The sequence below is a fragment of the Archocentrus centrarchus genome, chromosome 9, assembly GCF_007364275.1.
Source record: "Archocentrus centrarchus isolate MPI-CPG fArcCen1 chromosome 9, fArcCen1, whole genome shotgun sequence".
Classification (NCBI taxonomy): Eukaryota; Metazoa; Chordata; class Actinopteri; order Cichliformes; family Cichlidae; genus Archocentrus; species Archocentrus centrarchus.
In genome coordinates, this window is record NC_044354.1 from 24754366 (window position 1) to 24774846 (window position 20481).

Genomic DNA, 20481 nt, shown 5'->3' on the forward strand with positions numbered 1-20481 from the left:
TTTTTCACCCCCTTTCTTTTCATCTTGATGCCCTGAAACGATCCATGCATCTCTGTGGACTATTTGCCAGACAGCTGTCCCATTCACCATGCAACATTCATAGCTCAGCTCCACTCAGTCACGATTTTTTTTCCTCTATCCAACCTTCGCCTCTTTGCTCTTCATACGATTGTCCTTTCCTCTACCCCACCCACTATATTATTCCTTCCCTCCTTGGTCCCTGTTTACCTGCTTTGTTGTGCTGTTTTTGCAGGTCCCTACTTCCAGCATTGCTTTTTCTTTTCCCTTTCCTACCCAGAAAATCCCCACTTTGTCTCTTTCCTTCGCATTCCCCATGTTCTCCCCCTTCTTTCCTTTTCTTCCTTCTCTCCTCACTTGTGTTGCTACGCAATTTCCTCGTGATATGTCTGTCGGATGTGGAGAGGTGTAGTGTGTTGGGAATCGACTGTAAGGTGGAATTTGTGGTGAAAGAACGACACTGCCCTGACAACTTAAGCTTGTATTCCAGACTTTCAGGCCCAGGTGAACAACTTAAACTGCCAAATAAGAAATGGGAAATGTTGCCATTCACGCACGCACACACACACACACACACACACCCACACCCACACACCCCCTTTCTCTGTGGGATCTCGATCCCTCACTCTCTTTATCTTTATTTCTTCCTCTCTCTACCTATTTCTTCCCCTTTATCTCTTTTTCTCTGGCAGCCTCTTGCTGTTGCCTGAGTTTTTGGTTTCGTTTGTGTCTGGGTGAGGACGTGACTTGACTGAGTAAGGAAAGCAGGCACTCAAGGTGATGCTTATACGCACTCCACTCTCAGAAATGCACGTGTACACACAGCGTCACACACGCAAACACACTAAAACACATACGCACGCCTCTCCACTCTGAAACACTTGATCATCTGACGAAGCTGTTGTTGCACAACATAAACTTACACGAGGCACATGCAGGGCTTAGCCACTAATTACAGCTCTCGGGTCAGCGTTTTGGGCCAGTGGCTGTGGAATTATGGGAATTAGGTAAGTATGAGAAAGATCCTTATTTACAAAATACTCCAAGTTATGGTTTCCAGTTTGGCTAATTCCTGTCTTCAGCACATTACCTCGGAATAATATGCATCCCCTAAATTCTGTGATATGCCCCATGTTTTGCTGTTTCTGGCCCAACTCTCTCCAGTGAACCTCGAATGAGCCGATTTGTTACTGGCAATGGATAGGTGGTTTCCATAGCAACTTTCGTACTACCGTCGTGTACTTTTTCCTTTCTACATATTGTCTACATCAGTAGTTTGAAGCAGTTTTGGCATTTATGCTACATTTTGTGTCTGTGGCGCAGATTTGACAGCTGGTGAGAGAAGACTGAAAGACGGTGGAAGAAACCAAGCAGAGAATCAGGAAAGAGGCGGAGACCGAGGGATAGAAAAAAAAATGTGCTCAATAGCAGACTTCTCTGTATCATTTTTTTTTCTTCCCCATTTGTAGTCAATGTAATGGCACAGTCAAGACATGCATCTGCAGGATGCAGCTGGTAGCCTGTCATATTCCAAAGCAGCTTTTTATGGCTCACAGGGCTGACCAGTACGACAGGCTCTAAAAATGTGTTGACATTACCTGGGAATTGAAGGCAGCCGTGACGAAGTCTCACACGTTTCAAGGGGACCTGTTCTGCTTTTCATTATTTTCTGTCAGTTACACTATATTGCCAAAAGTATTCGCTCGTCTGCCTTCACACACATATAAACTTGAGTGACACCCTATTCTTAATCCATAGGGTTTAATATGATGTTGACCCACCCTTTGCAGCTATAATAGCTTCAACTTTTCTTGGAAGGCTTTCCACAAGGTTTAGGAGTGTTTATGGGAATTTTTGACCATTCTTCCAGAAGCACATTTGTGAGGTCAGACACTGATGTTGGACAAGAAGGCCTGGATCACAGTCTCTGCTCTAATTCATCCCAAAGGTGTTCTGTCAGGTTGAGGTCAGGACTCTGTGCAGGCCAATCACATTCTTCAACACCAAACTGGCTCATCCATGTCTTTATGGGCCTTGCTTTGTGCACTGGTGTGCAGTCATGTTGGAACAGGAAGGGGCCGTCCCCAAACTGTTCCCACAAAGTTAGGAGCATGAAATTGTCCAAAGTGTTTTGGTATGCTGAAGCATTAAGAGTTCCTTTCACTGGAATTGCCATCATTCTCAATTGCTTCCCCTTCCCCTGTCATAATACCACTGGAATATTTAGTAGCAAGAAAATTTTATGACTGGACTTGTTGCACAGGTGGTATCCTATCATGGTACCACACTGGAATTCACTGAGCTCCTGTGAACGACTCATTCTTTCACAAATGTTTGTAGAAGCAGTCTGCATGCCTAGGTGCTTGGTTAATACACCTGTGGCCATGGAAGTGATTGGAACACCTGAAATCAATGATTTGGATGGGTGAGTGAATATTTTTGTCAGTATAGTGTATATACGGTACAGGTACAATGGTCAATACTCATGTTTAACCTGGGTAACGTTTCAAATAATGAGGTCAGCATATGTGCAAGTAGTCCCTTAAGCTGAGGTTTCAAACTGCTCTAAATGTTCAATATCTGTCATTTTTTCTACTCTTGGCTCCTATTAAACACCTTAAGAATGGAGTTTAACAAGAGCTGGATGTGTTTGTAGAGTGCTCTGTATTATTGGACTCCAAGCTAGTGCTGTAAAGCTTTGAGACCCCCCCCCCCCCCCCCCCCCCCCAAAAAAAAGGTAATCCTGACTTGTTATGAATTCTAACACAATTGCATGCATTTGTGTCATTTTTAGACCAGAAAGCCATTGTTTGGTGTTAAAACAGTAACATGCCACTAATTATAGAAAACAAGCCGTAAGATACAGTAAGCCCTAATATTAGTTAATATTAGTAGTAGTATTAGAGCCTATATTCTACTACCAGGCCATTCTGTTATTATTTCCAAATGAAAGCACCTGGATACATGATTTTAAACTTTTACCAGGCATAAAGTGTCAGTGCCTGTTTGTAGCATTAAACACGAAGAGAACTTGTACCTCTAAGTGCCTTGTGTTTTTACAATAGATGATGTGTAGTGTCTGACAACTGTGTTTAAACATTGTTCGATATTGAGTTTGTAAGCCATTTGTTCAATAGGAACTTGCTATGAAGGGCTGTTTCATACTCTGCGCAACTTGGAAAGTGACATATTTCGCCAATATGTTTTTATCTAAAGGGAAATAACATCTCCACCTGACAGAAACTCTAATATAAACTAACACCTCCACCTGAGGGCTTAAAACACTATTGCATTAGCAGAAGGGACATTGGAAACAAACAGCCATTGCATTACTGTTGTCGATCCACTGAGAGACCAGATAGCTGCAAGGCACATTCTTGAGTAAGCCACAGAAAACCTAATACAAATGTGGCTCAATAGTGAGAGACCCAGTGGCTCTGTGTTTGTGTCCAAAGTTCAGTGGCTGAAACCGGAGATATGGAGCATTTCTGCTGGACTTAGTTAAAAGAGTACTTGGACATTCTGGACAGTTGGTGTCAGTTCAGCAGCAGGTTTTTGCTACCGGTGGTGATGTGTCCTCTTTGGACAAAAAAGGCCGCAGCGGGATTTTGCTGGCCTGTCAGCACCGGGAAAGACGGGATATTCCCTTGTCACTGCAGAAACAGCTTGCTGGAAAGAGTCCTTTTGTGCTAAATGATCGGAAGCAAGCTTTCATGGACCAGACTTTTGGTCTTGGTGGAGCAGAACCCCCTACAGTGAACTGGCACGCTGCAGACGGAGAAAGGGAGTGACAAAGAGGTCTACACATTTCCTTTGTGCCTTTAGCTATATATTTTCCCATTTGGTCCGCTCTCTATTTCCCCCACACCCTCCCCCCCTTCTCTTCAACCACACCATCATGCCGGTATATCTTTTTGCTCCAAAACTGATGGGTAGCTGTCCAAAGGTTGGGCCAGTTGCCACCTTCTGCCTTTCTTTGTCAACATCCAGCAAACTAAGGCCAACCACCATGTGGGTATGCTAATGTGTGCTGCACTGGGGCTGCCCGCCCCACAGAGATGCCAATCTGCAGCACGAGCCAACTGGCTATGAGAGGAGAAAATGATGCTTTGACTCCTGGACCCTGTCAGTCTGAAGGGGTGACTGGAGGGTGAACTGCCGTGGCAGACCATCAGCGCGCTCTGTTTTGGCCCCTCTCGGCTTCAGGCCTGTTGGGAGGGCTGTGGGTTGAGAGGTAATGTGATCCTACATCACATGTTTTCCCTCTGGCGTAGGATGAGTACACTAGTGTGTTTTAAATCAGCTGAACCAGACATGGGTCAAATTGATTTTGCAAAAGAGTGTTTGTTTTCGGTGTGACCTACGTGGAGGAGCTGATTTTCACTGTGGTTTGCCGCAGAAGCAATTACACCAGAGAGAGCAGTGGGAAGGGATTTGAAAGTCAATTGCATGTACTTTTGTGTGATTCATACGGTGCATTAACATGCATCTCATATCAGGGTCTAATTACATTCACACCTGACATTAAGATGCATCTTGAGCATACAAATGGGATTCAAATTTCTAATTTCCTAACTATTGAGTTCACTACATGTCCTCTAGTAATAATTCACCTTCACTAGCAAGGAAACATCTATTGTACCAATCCCCACAGATACTGCCATCCATTCCTACCAAGTAGATATATATTCTAAGCTGTTACACTTGCAATACATTCTTCAACTGAAAGCAATTTGTAACATTTTTTTACTCAAAGGAAGAAAGAGCTAACCTGCAGAAATAATAAAATCATCCACTACTCGATCAGTAGTAATATCCTAATATTGCAGACTAAGGCCAGGAGTTATTCTAATAAAAACACAAAGACAGCTTAATTGTTGATTCTACATACCTTCCAAAATGCAGGCACAGTCTCACCTTTTTAATACTGATCTCCCTTTAAAGCAAACTACCAAACCCAGAAGGAATGCATTTTCTGATCACAGAGCCCCTAACAACTGGACATTGTACATTATGGTACCACCACCGTTTCGCTGTCCAATCCTGTTGCTTATTCATTCCGATTGCAGGCACTTCAAACTGGATAGGGGTCAGCATGGTCGCTTTGCCACCTTGCGCAGCTATGCAGCGTCAAGCGACACCTTCCTGTTAAAGCCGTTATTAAGGTTTGGTCTTGGTGAGGCGCTCTCCTGCAGTGAAATGGCAAGGATTGAGCAAGGAAGTTATAACTATCCAATTTTGGCTACAGTAGCTTCTCTGTGGGGCCCACTGACCTTCTTTAAAGCAGGTCTACCTTAATTAACAGATCAATTGCATAAATTATTGTGATCTAATTCTTACCATCCATCATGCTTTGAAAAACTGACATGGTGTATAAACTCCATCCATCTGGTGCTACTCCAAGCAACAACAATAACAACAAAGCATCATTTTCAAACACTGTCTGACTGGAATTGCTTAAGCCTCTGCATAGCCTGCCAGTTTGCTTGTTTTGTTTACATGGCTCCACCATTTACCTTTTAGTTTTAATGAACTCGAGAGAGTCATGACCATTATTATGTTGGTGGCATACCACTTTTAATGATGTGCTGTTTTAGCTGTCGCTGTGCTATGGCTCTGCCCTGCAGAAGTCTTCATTAGCACTGTAGCATTTTCCCATGTGCCTGCTTGTACTTATATAAGGAGGTATAAATATAAAGAGGACTGGCGGGGTTAAATGTATATAAGAATGGAGACTTGATGACTTGAGGCTTCCCCACTGTGGTGGTCTGATTTATTTATGCAGCCTTTCACAGGAGGAGGAGGAGGTCATCCTCTGGCCAGTATACTGTAGCTTTATGAGTGTTTCTCCTACCTTTTTCTTACTTCGGCTTCCATGTCCTCATCTTTCTCTGATGCTCAATCAGAGCAGCTGAACAATGAGAGTAATAGTAAAAAGGTTTGTGAAAATTATTTGAGTATAATATAAAGGATTTTTTTTCCTGCTGTTTTCTATTTTTCTGGCTGCCACTCTCTTCATCTTCCTCTAACTCTCTTCTATGAGTTATAGAAAGTGATCGGGCATCGTGTCCCTCCTGTTTCGATGAAAGCGCTGTGTGCTCTAAGTATACTGGAAATGGAGCAGTGAATAAATAGAGTGCTTGCAGGATGCAGAAAGAGACCCTGTTCTTGATTTAGTCAAGGTTGGTCGATGAACATCGCTTTCATCATAAGAGCTTGGTGTGCGTGTGTGTGTGTGTGTGTGTACACGGAGGTGTTTGAAGAGGTATGTATCGAGTTCAGCCTGAATGCAGCAAACTGTCTAAGAGCAAGGCAAATTGCTCTGGAGACCCGAGTCGATGAGTGTGTGAATCGGAGAGAAGAGCCTTCATTACTGTATGTTCACATACATGTGCTGTGCGTGTATTTGTGTGTGTGTGTGGTGCTATCTTGCTCATCAGTTAATCCATTATCATTTACCGGCCTGTCACAGTCTGTGAAGGTAATAGTGTGGCCACTTGAACTGAATTAATGCTATAGCTCTGTGCTGAGCGTCACTCAATCACTTCGGCTTCATTTCTAACCCAGTTTTCATGCACTGCAGCGCCACAAAGCCGGTGCTTCTTCTGTGCTAATTGAGCTTCACCTCAATTTCTCAATTCCAGGAGTTGTCGCCATCGTCTTCTACTTGGAAAAATAACCTCCCTCTCCTCCCCTCTCACGTCATTTAGGGAGGAGCTTACATGTCAGGAGCATTTCCTGCTTGTGTTATTGACTGTGCCGTTCTGTATGTGTGTGTGTGTGTGACAGCGCCGTGTGTTTGCATCCACTGACTTTATACCGGCAGGAATCTTTTGTTTAGTTTAAGGTAAAGGATAAAATTACGGCTACTAAGATATCAGATGTTAGTCCTGAACCTACATCCACTCTCCCCCCCGTGCAGAGTAGCTCTGTTGTCTCGTCACACATTTGACCTGAAAGCTGCTTCCCTCCTCTACTGTGGATAGTGAGAGCCAGTGAGGCCTGGTTCAGCCCAAGCCAAAGCTTGCAACTAAACACATGGCTGTGGCAAACAGAGGATGAGAATTTATTCAGACACACCAGAGCTGAAGGAGTGACTGAGTTGGTAAAACAAAAGGCTTGGAGAGGGTACTTCTTGGTTGTGACTGCAGACCCGTAACTCAGTCACATGATTCCCGGGAGATGTTTGACTCACTGCCCAACAGTACTTTAGTTATCAAATGAGAGCAAATATTTAAGGATAATGAAATCTAAGAAACTGTGCCATACTCTGGCATACTTGGTGTTGATGTTTGCCACACCAACCCACATGCTGTAGAAACAGACATGCTGTGCAGAGCTCACTGGGAGCTGGCACTGATCTAGTTACATTTTAATGTATTGATTTATACATGTTTGTCTGTGTTTGCATGTTTTACTTGGTGTGTGTGTGTGTGTGTGTGTGTGCGTGTGTGTGTGTGTGTGTGTAACTACAGTGCGAATGTCTTAGGAGACACTAAACAGCAGGGCAACATTAGGATGTCCACCTGCTGAATGTAGGTCTAATATTTACCCTACTTTCATCTCCTGGGTACATCATTCCATGTAGTAGCTAAGTGCTCTGCAGGGGTCATTGACTAGCTTTGTCCTTCCCTAGGAAGTTTTTTTTTTTAAGACAATAATGACTGTGACTTGATTGAGAAGGTGAAGTTGTAAGGCTTGGTCAGCAAGCCACATCCATAAACTGTACAGGAGCAAAGCAGTAAAAGCTTGATTTTTTTTTTTTTTTTGGGGGGGGGGGGGGGGGGGTTGTTAGTGCTTGGAAAAAGACGATCCTAATATTAGAATTTTCCCTACCAAACCGAAGCACATACACTAAGTATTCACTCACCATCCAAATCATTGAATCATTGGCAATCCGATGGATGAGTCTGGGTTTGGCGGTTGCCAGGAGAACGGTACTTGTCTGTTGTTTTTCAGGAGTTGGGCTCGGCTTCTTATTTCCAGTGAAAGGAACTCTTCATGCTTCAGCATACCAAGACATTTTGGACAATTTCATGCTCCCAACTTTGTGGGAACAGTTTGGGGATGGCCCCTTCCTGTTCCAACATGACTGCACACCAGTGCACAAAGCAGGTCCATAAAGACATGGATGAGCCAGTTTGGTGTGGAAGAACTTGACTGGCCTGCACAGAGTCCTGACCTCAACCTGACAGAACACCTTTGGGATGAATTAGACTGGAGACTGTGATGCAGACCTTCTTGTCCAACATCAGTGTCTGACCTCACAAATGCACTTCTGGAAGAATGGCCAAAAATTCCCATAAGCACTCCTAAACCTTGTGGAAAGCCTTCCCAGAAGAGTTGAAGCTGTTATATCTGCAAAGGCTGGGCCGACATCATATAGTGTACTTCTCGTATTGGTCATACCTTGCAGCAGGCCGTATTTCACAGCAGGCCTATTTGTAGGACAATTCTGTTAAAAAATGCTCTAAAAGGCACCAACACCCCACACAATCCTGAGAGGTCCAGTTCAGTAACTCTAAATAAGGAAGTCCGGCAGATTCTCTTAAATTTAAACCCTAAGAAATCCAAACAGGTAAGTTAAAAAAATCACCTTGTTGCATTTGTTATGAAGAGAAATGGAAACCTGTTAATTTTATCACCAAGGTTAGGTATATTAGCAGAACAGTCTACTGAGATTGACTCACTTTTGGGGCTGGCCTCAGGTGGTCTTTGGAGGAAGTGCAGTTTTTGATCCTTTCCTTTAGATGAATTTTTCAGCTTGAGAGGCTGCTGCCTGCTGAAAACAGCTGCTACTACTGGTAACAGCACAGATGATTGCACTGAAATTGCAGTAAAGAAGTAAAAACAAAAATTACAGCTGAGAGGAACTTTTTCATTCCATTATTTGTTTCTCTAAAAAAAACAAAAAGTACTTTAAAACTTCCCAATGCTACTGAGAGTGAGCACTGAGAGTGCTTCGAATATCATGTGTGGCTATATGATTGAAAAACAGGGAGACTCAGGAGTCGTGTTGCATGCTCTCCATGCAACGTCACAGGATCAAATCCATCATATTTAAGTAATCTCATCATGTTTCCAGTCTGTCACAGAATATAGAGCTGTGGGTTGCCCTGAGCCAAGGTGACGTCACACTGACAGCTCATCTCCGTGTCCGAACCGTAATTCTGCCTAACAAACTGACAACAGCAGGCCAAAAGGCGAGAAGGAGACGAATGATGACGACAACAACAGCAACACTTCAGTGTACAGTTGCCAACAGAACTTGACCTGGCTTGTGCTAATTAGTAAGGACCTCCGGGACTTGGTGCTGACATTAAGCCCCTTCCAAAAATGCTGAGTAAAAGGCTCTGGCAGAGATACTTACTGTCTCAACAGTGAGAAAATTCCACTAAAGCTAAAGGAATTAGTTTAAACGCTTAGTGAATTTCCCCTCCATTCTCATCTCCTTTGTTGAACTGTGCATGTCTTTCATTTGTAAAACTCCAATTTCATAAGTTGCTTCACTTGGTTGCCAGACCAAAACCCCAAGAATTTCAAGATGGAGGGAGTGTGGATTTGCAGATTACATTACAGAAAAGAAAGAACCACAATATGCACAGTTTTGGAGCACAGAAAAACCTTCCAAAGGTTCAACATGGCTGACATTTTGTGTAAAAAGAATCTGCCTCGGAGATGAAATGTCTGTCAACACAACTGCCTGTTTGATGCGTTCCAGTTTGCTGAGTGTGCACCCAGTAGGCCCAGAAATATGAGGCACGTGCAGAATGTTGCTGAGTGTCTGGTTTGTAGTCTTCCCCTCTTCTTGTGTAGCCCCTGAGAAGAGAAAAAAAGTGATTCATGTTTTAGCACATGATTACAACTGGGGGGCAGTCAACTCCTCATTCTATTTCCTCTTTGAAAATAACTTAAAGATATCTCAAGCAGCAATTCCAGTAACATTCTCCCAGTCCGGCAGTCCCTCCCATACGCTTCCCAGGGTCTCCTGGGGAAGCGTCTCAGGAATGAAAACGCTGTATTTTTGAGCGTTAACTATTATGTTGCTGTGTTTGAATCTGGCAGTCAGAGACTCAAGCTTCCGCTCGCTGCAAATTATGGGTGCGAGATGTGGATTTAGGAGCACAAATGTCAGTTTGTGTTTATCTTGTACCTCTCGAGCACAAAAATGATACTCTTCCCTCTGTTAGTGTCTCCTTCTACTAAAAAAAGTGAGTCAATAAAAAAGGGCACATTACCTTAAGTTGCCTTTTTATGGGTTTTGACTCGTGGTTTTATATGTGGGCCCAAGTCACACATTACACAATTATTATTTTTTCTACAAGGAAGTACTGAGAGCCTCGTGAACCCGTGCGCATCAATCAAACGGGGTTATGATGTATCCCAGCTCCTATAATATGGGGGGATTTCAAATTGAACCTTGGAATTACTGGCCGCAGAACACATGGGAAGAAACAGTGGCTTATATTTTCTTTCATTTGGACCTTGAGGTATAGAAGAAGGATTTAAAATGGCTTGCACACTCTTGTAGAGGATGGGAAGGAAGCTGTATTTCTGTAAAAGATGATTTTGGCCATCGGTTTTAAAGCGTCAGCTCACTTCTGATCTGAGCTGCAGAAGTCTGTTAAAGCCTCTGTGGGTAATAGCTGTTTGTGCCCCCTGTATTGAAACACTATTGTATTGGTTCTAGCTTTGTTTAGATTAGATGAAGTTGAGTGCTTCTTTATTCTGTTGTAGGAAGTGATGTAGAATAAAACTCAAAAATGTGTGTGGCATTCTGGTTCTTCAAAATTGGAAAGAACTGTTTTGGTCAAGTTATCAGTGTCTGACGGGATGTCTTCCCTCCATGTGTGTGTGTGTGTGTGTGTACCAATGAATCAAGTGATTATGCATGAAGAAAATATCCACCCCTTGGACTCATTTAATGTATCATTGGTCTCCTTAAAATCATTTGTTAGTACAAAATAAGAAAAACCTTGGATGAATACATTTGATTTGATGCGATCCGACACCTCGGCCTCTCCCTGTGCTGGCTCTGTCTAATAGCTGATAATGTAATTACATTTCCATCAGAGGGAGCCCTAATGATTGACTGTGCTGGAATGTCTTATGTGCTAGTGAGATAAACCTCCCTCTCAAATACTCTGGGTTTGGTGAGGGATGTCGGATCAATAAGCTCTCCTTCTTGTGTTCTCCTCATTTATAATTCTGAAGTGTTTTCAATGGTAATGCTTTAGTATTACTAAGTGGAAATTTACTAGGCGCTGCTCCAGCTTTTCTTCATAAAGGAGTTGCAGGCTGTTTCAAACCAAATAGACACAGTGGGTGTCAGTTTCTAACACTGTTTTCCATAGTTTTGCGCTCGGGAACATTTTAGAAAGTTTTCAAAAAGAACTGCGGCCCAAATTTTGTGGTGTTTGTCAAGGTTGTGTGCTATCACCAGAGGTGTTGTGCATTATGGCAAACCCAAGATTCTCTCCTGTTTTGCTGAGCCAAAGGACATTCCTTATGGACAGAGATAAACCTCAGCACCTTCACACAGCCTAACTGGCCTGTCTTTCTGGCTACAGATTCTAACCAGTGTGTTTGTTTCTCTGTATTTCCCTGCAGGCTTTGAGCTGCTGTATCAGCCAGAGGTGGTAAGGCTCTACCTATCTCTGCTGACGGAGAGCCAGAACTATAACACCCTAGAGGCAGCTGCAGGGGCTCTGCAAAACCTCAGTGCTGGACAGTGGACTGTGAGTACTGGATTGGGGTGATGCCATATCCTGTATGACTTTTTTTTTTTTTTTAACTCATTTATGTTTTTACAACCCCTGTCCTCATCTTTGACCTTGTATGTATCCTGCGATGGTACCAAAAATACCAGGTTTGCTCTCACTATAACAGTTTTTCAGTGACACCAGGTTTATGCAATAATAAGATGGATCTGTTGCTCCCCACTTGTCCTATATGGATGCTTGTGCACTCTTTGGTGTCACGTTTATATTACTGTTTTGAAGGGGCAGATTTGAACCCTAACCACAATCCTTTTTAAACCTAAAAAAAAACCACATGGCTAAACCTGTATGTGGTTGATCAAGACATCAGCTAAAGGACTCCTGCTTATCTCCACAGCACCAGCAAGATCTGGCACAACAAAGTACTTGACAGACTGGGATGAAAATGTATTGAAATAAAATGAGCTTAAAAAAAGCAACAGAGCCTGCTTCTAAGGGCCGTGCAAACCGTATAGCGAGTATGGATGTAGAAGCTAATTTCAAGGAAGACCCAATTAAAGCAAGCAGTAGGTAACTCGTGCAAAATGTATTGCTAGCTGGCTGGACTTGGATCAAGAAAGATGATCACAGCATTGTTAAAGTTTGACGTTGTTAGCACTTGTTTCTGTGATGGAAATTGAAACTAAATTAATTGTAGGTACATTTATGATGCTGTACATTTAATGCAGAGCCAGTTTACATCAACAGGAAGGCAACCTATCTAGGTGGAATAATATTAGATAAGGGTTATATCTATTATGTAGCACTCTTATATTGGATATTTGTTTCTGATGATGGAATAGATGAGAAGCTCTACAGCCAGGTTTACACATTTATTCCAGTTAAAGCATCTGTGGAGCTGCTGTCTGGCTCGCAGGCAGCAGTGAATTATCGACAGGGATGGGTGGTAGTCAGCTGCCAGTTTGCGCGCAGCACCTCGGGCAAGAACGGTCACTTATGTTTTCCTGCAGACTGGCTGTATTCAGCCCACAGCAGCATTATCACAAAAGCTCTTCTCTTAACACCCAAGTGTCACACTGTAAATGTGTCTTTCAGTCCTCCAATTTCATCAGCAACAAAAAGCTCCCAGAGAAGTCATGAGTAAAAAACGCCTGAAATCTTGATTTATTTATTTATTTTTCTTGCTTCATGAGACCAGATTCAGCTCTGAGTTTCTCAGTCAGTGTTTTTAATAATTCAAAAGTAGTGATTTTTAGCTAATGTGAATATTTGGAGGTGGAAAAATTGTTTCCTTTTTGGGGTTTTTTTTTCTCTGTTAAGCATGATCAGAAGGCCTGACCAGGCTAACAGTAACCCATGGAGCTGCTAACAGATCAGACTGTCACATCTGGTAGCTGGACAAAGCATGTCCTGCTCCCTCAGAGGATATCAGAGCTTCTACTTTAAATCCTCTTCATTGTTTGCTTCTGCTTGGTACCACAGGGAAGGTTTGCCTATTTTCCAAGGCTTACTACTGCCACCTGGTGGCTCAGCTTTGACTGCCCTCTGCTTAATTGCATCTCTTGGGGTAACGGCGCTCCAAAGAGAAAACTCTTTTATGTCAAGCTTAATGTTTTATGTTACCAAAAATGAGAAGTAAAATCTACTGATGTTTAAATTAAGACAAATTATATCACAAGTCCGTTCAGAGCCCCACTGTGTGATGCTGAGAATTACTCAAGCCTAAGGAGCAAAGATGAGCTGCCTTGTAGTTGCAGAGTGACAGTGTGAGGGTGCACGGCCGTGTGTGAGTGTCAAATGTACCCGAAATGTCCTTTTCAACCTGTGCTGGTGTCACAAAGTTCGCCTCAGCTTCTCAGTGGGACTCACCCAGTGCTCAGAAGAAATTAAGTGTGCTCATATTAGGATGCATTAGTGCGCTTTTATAAAAATTTTTTTTTTTTAAATGTCCTCCTTTTGTTTTTCTGCACTTCTTTTGCCCTTCAGTGGTCCAACTACATCCGAGCCACAGTGCGGAAGGAGAAAGGTCTTCCCATCCTGGTGGAGCTGCTGCGCTCTGACTCTGACAAGGTGGTCCGAGCTGTGGCCATCGCTCTGCGCAACCTGTCCATTGACCGCCGCAACAAGGATCTGATTGGTACAAACCATTAGCAATGTGCATAGCTATGTGCATAGTTTCAATCTTATAAGATTTGATATTACACATTGACAGAAATATAGTATGTAGAATGAGTCTGTGGTTCTTTCTATTTAATGCTGGACTTCAAAGTCCAGCCAAAACGTACTCAGCAGACCGAGTGTTTGATCAAACGCAGCCGAGTATGAATGCTTTCACACGATTTTGTTTTTCGCTGTCATCCCAGCGCTGTCACCAGGTTAACCTTAAACCCAAATTCACCTTATAGGAAGTTATGCCATGCGAGACTTGGTGAGCAACCTGCCCAGCGGTCAGCAGCGGCCAGCCAAGAACCTGGAGGAGGACACTGTGGTCGCCATCCTCAACACAATTCACGAGATTGTCACTGACAGCTCTGAAAACGCACGCTCCCTCATCCAGGCTCAGGCCATCGAGAAACTGGTCGCCATCAACAGGACCAGGTGAGATTTTTCTAAATGCAGTCTGACAAATATTGGACTCTGGTTGAAATTAATGTTGCTTTATGACTGTTTTTGCAATCTTTTTTTTTTTTACTGAGCTGAACTGAAGCAGCCATACATGAAGTGTGGCTATACCACTCAGACAGTAGACATCTAATATTTAGAGTATGACCTTGTATGCAATTTGCATCATGAATCTTTATATTAGCATTCATGTAATAATCATGAATAATGTAATGTGTCTTGTGACGGCGTGAGCTTGGCTACCGCAACAAAAAAGCCGGAGTTTACAGACTCCACAACCCGGCACACATTAATTAATGGGCTTTTAGAACTGGAGGCCATTATTACAGGGCTCTCTCTGAAGCCGCTGTCTCTGAAGCTGGAGGAAGTGTCCTTCCTCCAAGTTGTACTCAACGTTGTAGTAAAAATGACAGTATTCAGACTGATATTTTAAAAAGGTGTATTATATAACCACATTGTTACTGTACTCACTGCAAATAAAAGTGTGTTAGTCACACCACACTTTAAATGTATGATCAAGAGCACTTTTCAAAGGCTTGTCCTTCTGCGGTGATGTATTGATCATACTGAGTCATTCATACGAAGTTCATTCACAGACCAAATAGCTTGTGTTTCCTCTCAGCCTCATGAGATTAGCTTTCTTTGAAGTGAGCCCCCTCCTTCATACCCATATTTAATTAATACTGGTGGCTCAGAGGTAGCTAATGAAAGGAAATGTGCGTTCATCCGGCTGTGAATTAAAAACTAGACCCTGAAGCCGCTCGGGGAACTCAAAGTCTTTGAATGAAGAGATTGATTGCAGCAGCACCTTGCTAGCACACCGAGCTGTCACCGTTTTGCGATTAGGTGAGGTTGCTCACATTAATTGATCTAGTAACTTCTTCTATTAATTTCCTCATTTTTGGGCAACCAGCCAATCAGCACGTGAAACAAAGGCAGCATCCCATGTGCTGCAGACAGTGTGGAGTTACAAGGAGCTAAGGAACGCGTTGACCAAGGACGGGTGGAACAAAAGCCACTTCCAGGTATGAAAGAGTGGTATTATAGAAGTTATCCTTCATATACAATATCAATCTAAAGTGCTGTTTTTGTAATTTCATTAGGCTGGAAAAAATGTTTTTTAAGCAGTTACGTTCACATACTTTTGAGCGTGGGTCGATTTCCCATCCCTGACTTTGTAAAATAATTGTAGGTAACTCTCCATGGACTAAAACGAGAATCGAACTCTTACCAATATTATGTTTACCTCATCAAGACAACATAATGAACTTCTGATACTTATCTCATAAAATGTTACAAATTATTTTCCATGCAGTTCTTACCCACCATTAGGTGAGACAGTTAAATCTTTCCATACTGGCAACTGTTTGATCTGTATTATGATGTTATGATGTGCTGCCTGCGCCATCTCTTCTCTCAGCCCACTGTGACGGCCACTCCTAAAGCAACCAAGAATGGCAAGCCAAGTTACGATGACACCACTCTGCCCCTGATGGAGAAGAACCAAGGTCAGTCAGTGCATGTATGGCAGGGTTTGCTGCTGTTTGTGTCTGTTTAGAGGACTAAATGGGTAGGTTTAGATAGGGGCAAAATGAAAAACACTTAAATGACAGTCTGTTGAAAATAGTCCACCTATTCCAGCTGTTCACCTCATGAAGAAAGCGATGAATGTTTGTTCTCTTGTCACAAGTATAACACTCAAAAATCCAAAATCAAAATAAAGACAATAGCCACATAGTTTTTAGTGTGCAGTAGTGAAAACTAAAGTTGTCCTCCATTTGCTTAATTTTTTATTATTTTTTTTTTTTAAGGTCCTTATACCCTTTCATCAAATTGCTGATTTTCTATTCACCATTCTATCAATCTCAAGGGGCAATGAAATGATAAATCTCTGCCTCTTCAAGATCTCAAGTTATACTTTAAACCCATCCAATGGGAACAGCCTCATTAGCTGCGGTTTTTTAATTTGCTCACTGTTATGTGTAATGAATCACTCGTCCAGTGGGAACAAGCCATCAGACTGATGATAGTATTTTCGACAAATCCTATGAAAACACTGAAACTAAAATATAGTGCATTGTTAGTTCATGCTGGCCATGAATTCAAGCTCAGACAGCAGTCCTGGCAGATTAGCTGATATAAGTGCCAGCCCTCATCAGCTGGTGGCTTAGTTGATACCCCTCTGTGCATTTAATTAGCAAATTTCATATAGGGAATACTAATTAGGTTGCTTTAGCCTGGCTATATTTTGTGCACATCCGCAGGCTGCTTTGCAACCCACCTCCTTCCCAGCTCCACCTTTTCCTTCTGTGTCTGACTTGATCAGTGTCATGTCTGGCTGACTGATACTGGCTCTGTGGGGGTCTTGCTGCTCATCTCTGGGCTTTTGGTCTCCATCTTCTGTGGAAGAGCAGGAAGTTTCCCCAAACAGAGCCATCTAGACAAATATGAATTACTATAGAGTTTAAAAAATGACATCTACACGCCAAGCTGGTTCATACCAAAGACTTCATTCTTTTTAAATGCATTAAAATTGATAAATTCAGTTTTTTAAATGCAGTAATTACTTGCAGTAGTTGAATATTGTAGATTTTAAATGTTATCTAAAATGAAGTAAAGAACTATTGTCTGCCAGGAATGAATATACATGTGTGCTGTCATTTTTGGTAGCAGAAGTCCCATGTTTATTACAGGAAAGTATTATCTAGGCAACAATGTAACTCAGTGATTTATTTTTAATAACATGGTAAAATAGAATATATTCAGAGTCACCATTTAAGAAGCCTGTAGAACCCAAATTAGCTCATAAAGTTATCTATGTTTTTGGTGGAGATTTTCCTACCACAGAGAAACCCTACCCCTGCAGTCCTCAACGCAGGTTCAAACAAAGTACTAACAATTACTGGAACAGGCATCTGACTCAGTGTGTCCACTTTACTGGGGACATGTATGCTCCCCCCCTCCCCCCCATGGCTATATTGAAGCACAGTGCTTGCACATTACTATGTTCATCCCCTTCATGGTGAAGCTTTGGTGTGAAATGTTGCAGTAATGCTTTTCATAGGGGTTAAAAGCAAAAGCAAAATAAAATGGTAACTACACGTTCAAAAAGCATACTTCTGCTTGAATCTAAGATGAAAATGAAAAAAATGAAGGGTAGCATTTTTAGACTATGAGTTTTTGATTGGCATAATGGTGTCAGGGATAAAGAAAATGTCCTCAACGTGAACTGTATGGCTGTATCTGCAAGCAAGAGCTGGGATAGAGGTTTTCTATAACAGCAGCAGTATATATGGGGGTGGGAAGGGGGACTCGTGAAGTACGTTGGCCCAACAGCAAACATCTGATTGATAGAGGAGTCAATAGCATAGCAGCCGTTTTTCCTTTATTTTTGCATCCATACATTCATATGAATCGTGGCTCTCATGTCTGCCCACTCTCAGTTTGCATTATTCAATCACTGGCCGAGAACCATTACCCTGAAAAGCAGCGGCGTTTTGGCACAGTGACTCAGGTTGTGCATGTGCTGCTTTTGTACAAATGGCCTATGAATGCTTTTCAGGCACCAGGAAATGTGGCAGTGGTGATATGATACCTATGGATGAGCTGGGTCCAGGTAAGAGCCAGACTGCATGATAGTCCTTAGCCAAAGAACAGCTAGTTCTCCTCTGATCTCTCTCCAGTGTCCAGTTCTTTGATTTGACATCTCGTATACAACTTCTTTAACTAAGTTTTTTTTTTTTTTTAATCTAAAAATTCAGCCCACAAAGTACTCTCAACTTTGTATGATGGCTCTGGACTGAGCTTCAGACATGCTTTTTGATGCTGTATGCAAGACCCCTCTCTTAATAAGATGTTTGTGCAAGCTGGGCCTGTATTACAAGCTCAACACCAAAAGATGTGGGTGGTTCTCTTACTACATAATGAATATACTTTTAATATATCACAGGCTAGATTCTCCACTGTGCTTCCTTTTAAGCAAATATTCCTTTTGCTTTTAAAAATGTAGATTTGCAACTTTGATTATCTTGTAGCCTTCTCCTATATTTGTTTGTGATCCCTGATGGTTGGAGACTGAGATTACTGTCTACAAATAGGAGGGGTGCTTGAGGAAGGGCATCCAGCATCTGTGCCATATCAAACATGCGGATCCATCCACTGTAGCGACCCCTTGGGAAATAAGACAGCAGCTGAAAGAACCTTCTGCTTGACGTTATTCAATGCTGGTATTCCTCTAGTATTTATAAAGCAGCTCACAAACCCACAAAGGAATTGTGCAGAAAGTTAAATCAGGACTACACACTCTTACCTCAAAGTAGAATTTGATACTTATTTATGACAGGTTCTATACTGACTTTCAATGAGAAGAAGTGTCTCATGGTGGAATATTGTATTTTTTTGACCTTTGCTTTTTAAGTTTTGCACCTTATAGCAAGCAGTTACTAAACCGGTGGGTCATAATAAATGTACAGTAAGCATTCAAATCTATAAAACAAAAGTTTGGAATTCTAACTAAACTTTTTATTTAGGAGAATGCAAAATTAAGGTTCTTCTGCATTGGCTCCTCAGACCCTCAGTTCCTCAGACCCCAGGGCTATGCCATGTTTTATGTACAGTCTGCAGTTCAAAGATAATAAAGGTGGCATACCATTGAATATTTCTGTTAGTGTAATTTTCAAATTGTATACAGTAGATTTAGTCAGTAGATTTATGTAACTAAGCTAATGCAAGACCCTTTATCTGTTGAATATGTGTACTCATAAACCTACACTGAGAGCTACAGTAACAGCCTACCCCGACACTTGATAAATAAAGGCCCTGGGCTAGAAACTATAAGGAGCACATTTTAAGGACAGGGTTTATATTTGACTTGCAAATGCTTGATTTGTTTTGTTTCAGATGTGCTGTGGTGGTAAGTAACATGGGTACTTGTAGGTTTAAGCAAGAAGAAACCGTAGCCGTTTTTACACGTGTGCTACAGCTCTGACCACAGACAAGAGATTAAGGGAGACTGAGCCACTGGGTCACTGATCCTCTTGTCTCTGGCTCTGACCTTTTCTTGGACTTTCCCAACAGAGGTTTTATGTGAGAATGCAAATGTCTGACAGAGTCACATCGGACATTAGTTAGCGCTAATCTGTGTGATGTCGGCTTGCACTCGTGTGCAAAAATATTGCTCCATCAGCTCCCTCGCCTAAATCACATGCAGTACTTTTTAGGCCAACTTTCAACTTTGTGAACATGATAACTTGATAACAAAATGACCTAGGATGTTCAAATTCACAACATCTGTGCATCTACTAAAAATCTCAGACAAGTTTGAATCTTGGCGACCATGACCTCAAGGTCAAGGTCAGAGGTCAAGTTTTCTGAAAATCTTGTGAACTCGATGACTGGAGACGTCACCTAGGACGTTCTAATTGATGCCATAGATGCATCTACTGACACTCTCAGATGACTTAGTTCTTACCATAATAATAATGCCAGTCACAGAAAGTGACGACGGTACTCTCAGAGGTTTATAATTTTTTATGAGTTTGGCATTTCTTACTCCTGGTTCTTACTTAGCCATTTGCTTTTGAATTGATATTGTGAATAAAGTCACTGAGGCTCATGTGCACCCCATTAAGATCTGCTGAGACCTGTAATTATGTGTTCTAGAACTTGTACTTCCAGGGGATTCGTGCCACCTAAAGAGTCTACTGCCAGGAGGCTCAGAGGTAGCACTGGTGGTGACAGTATTTTTGAAGTGTCTCTTACACTTGAGAAAGTACTACTGTGGAAAATATCCTGAAATTGTCCAAAGTTCATGTGAGAAAAAGGCTTGAGAATGTGGGGGCATGTGTAGTTTCCTCTTCTTTCCTGGCTCTCAGAAAAGCTTTCGCTCTGCCTCTTCACTCAGTTTAAAAATAACTGTCTAAACTATTTGTCTCAGTTTCATTTTAATCAGGGAAACAGAGGAATTAGCTGACAGTTGTTCTCTGACCTCATTAGATGGTTACTCTACCATTGACCAGAGGGACAAAGACTGCAAATACAAGACCGGCGACGGCTCAGTGGACCCGACAGAACGGGAACCATTAAAGGTACGGACAGAGCTCATCTGATCTCCGGTGGGAGC

The 20481-nt window shown here is 42.2% G+C and overlaps 1 protein-coding gene across 1 annotated transcript in view; it reads left to right on the plus strand.

Annotated features, from left to right (window-relative positions):
• The window catches only part of arvcfb (ARVCF delta catenin family member b), a 138735-nt gene that overhangs the window by 109193 nt on the left and 9061 nt on the right, over positions 1-20481 (plus strand). The window contains exons 11-16 of the mRNA XM_030737112.1: positions 11629-11756; positions 13725-13875; positions 14144-14336; positions 15274-15385; positions 15781-15868; positions 20355-20446. Coding sequence (XP_030592972.1) covers positions 11629-11756; positions 13725-13875; positions 14144-14336; positions 15274-15385; positions 15781-15868; positions 20355-20446 — 764 coding nt within the window. The remainder of the gene's footprint in view (positions 1-11628; positions 11757-13724; positions 13876-14143; positions 14337-15273; positions 15386-15780; positions 15869-20354; positions 20447-20481) is intronic.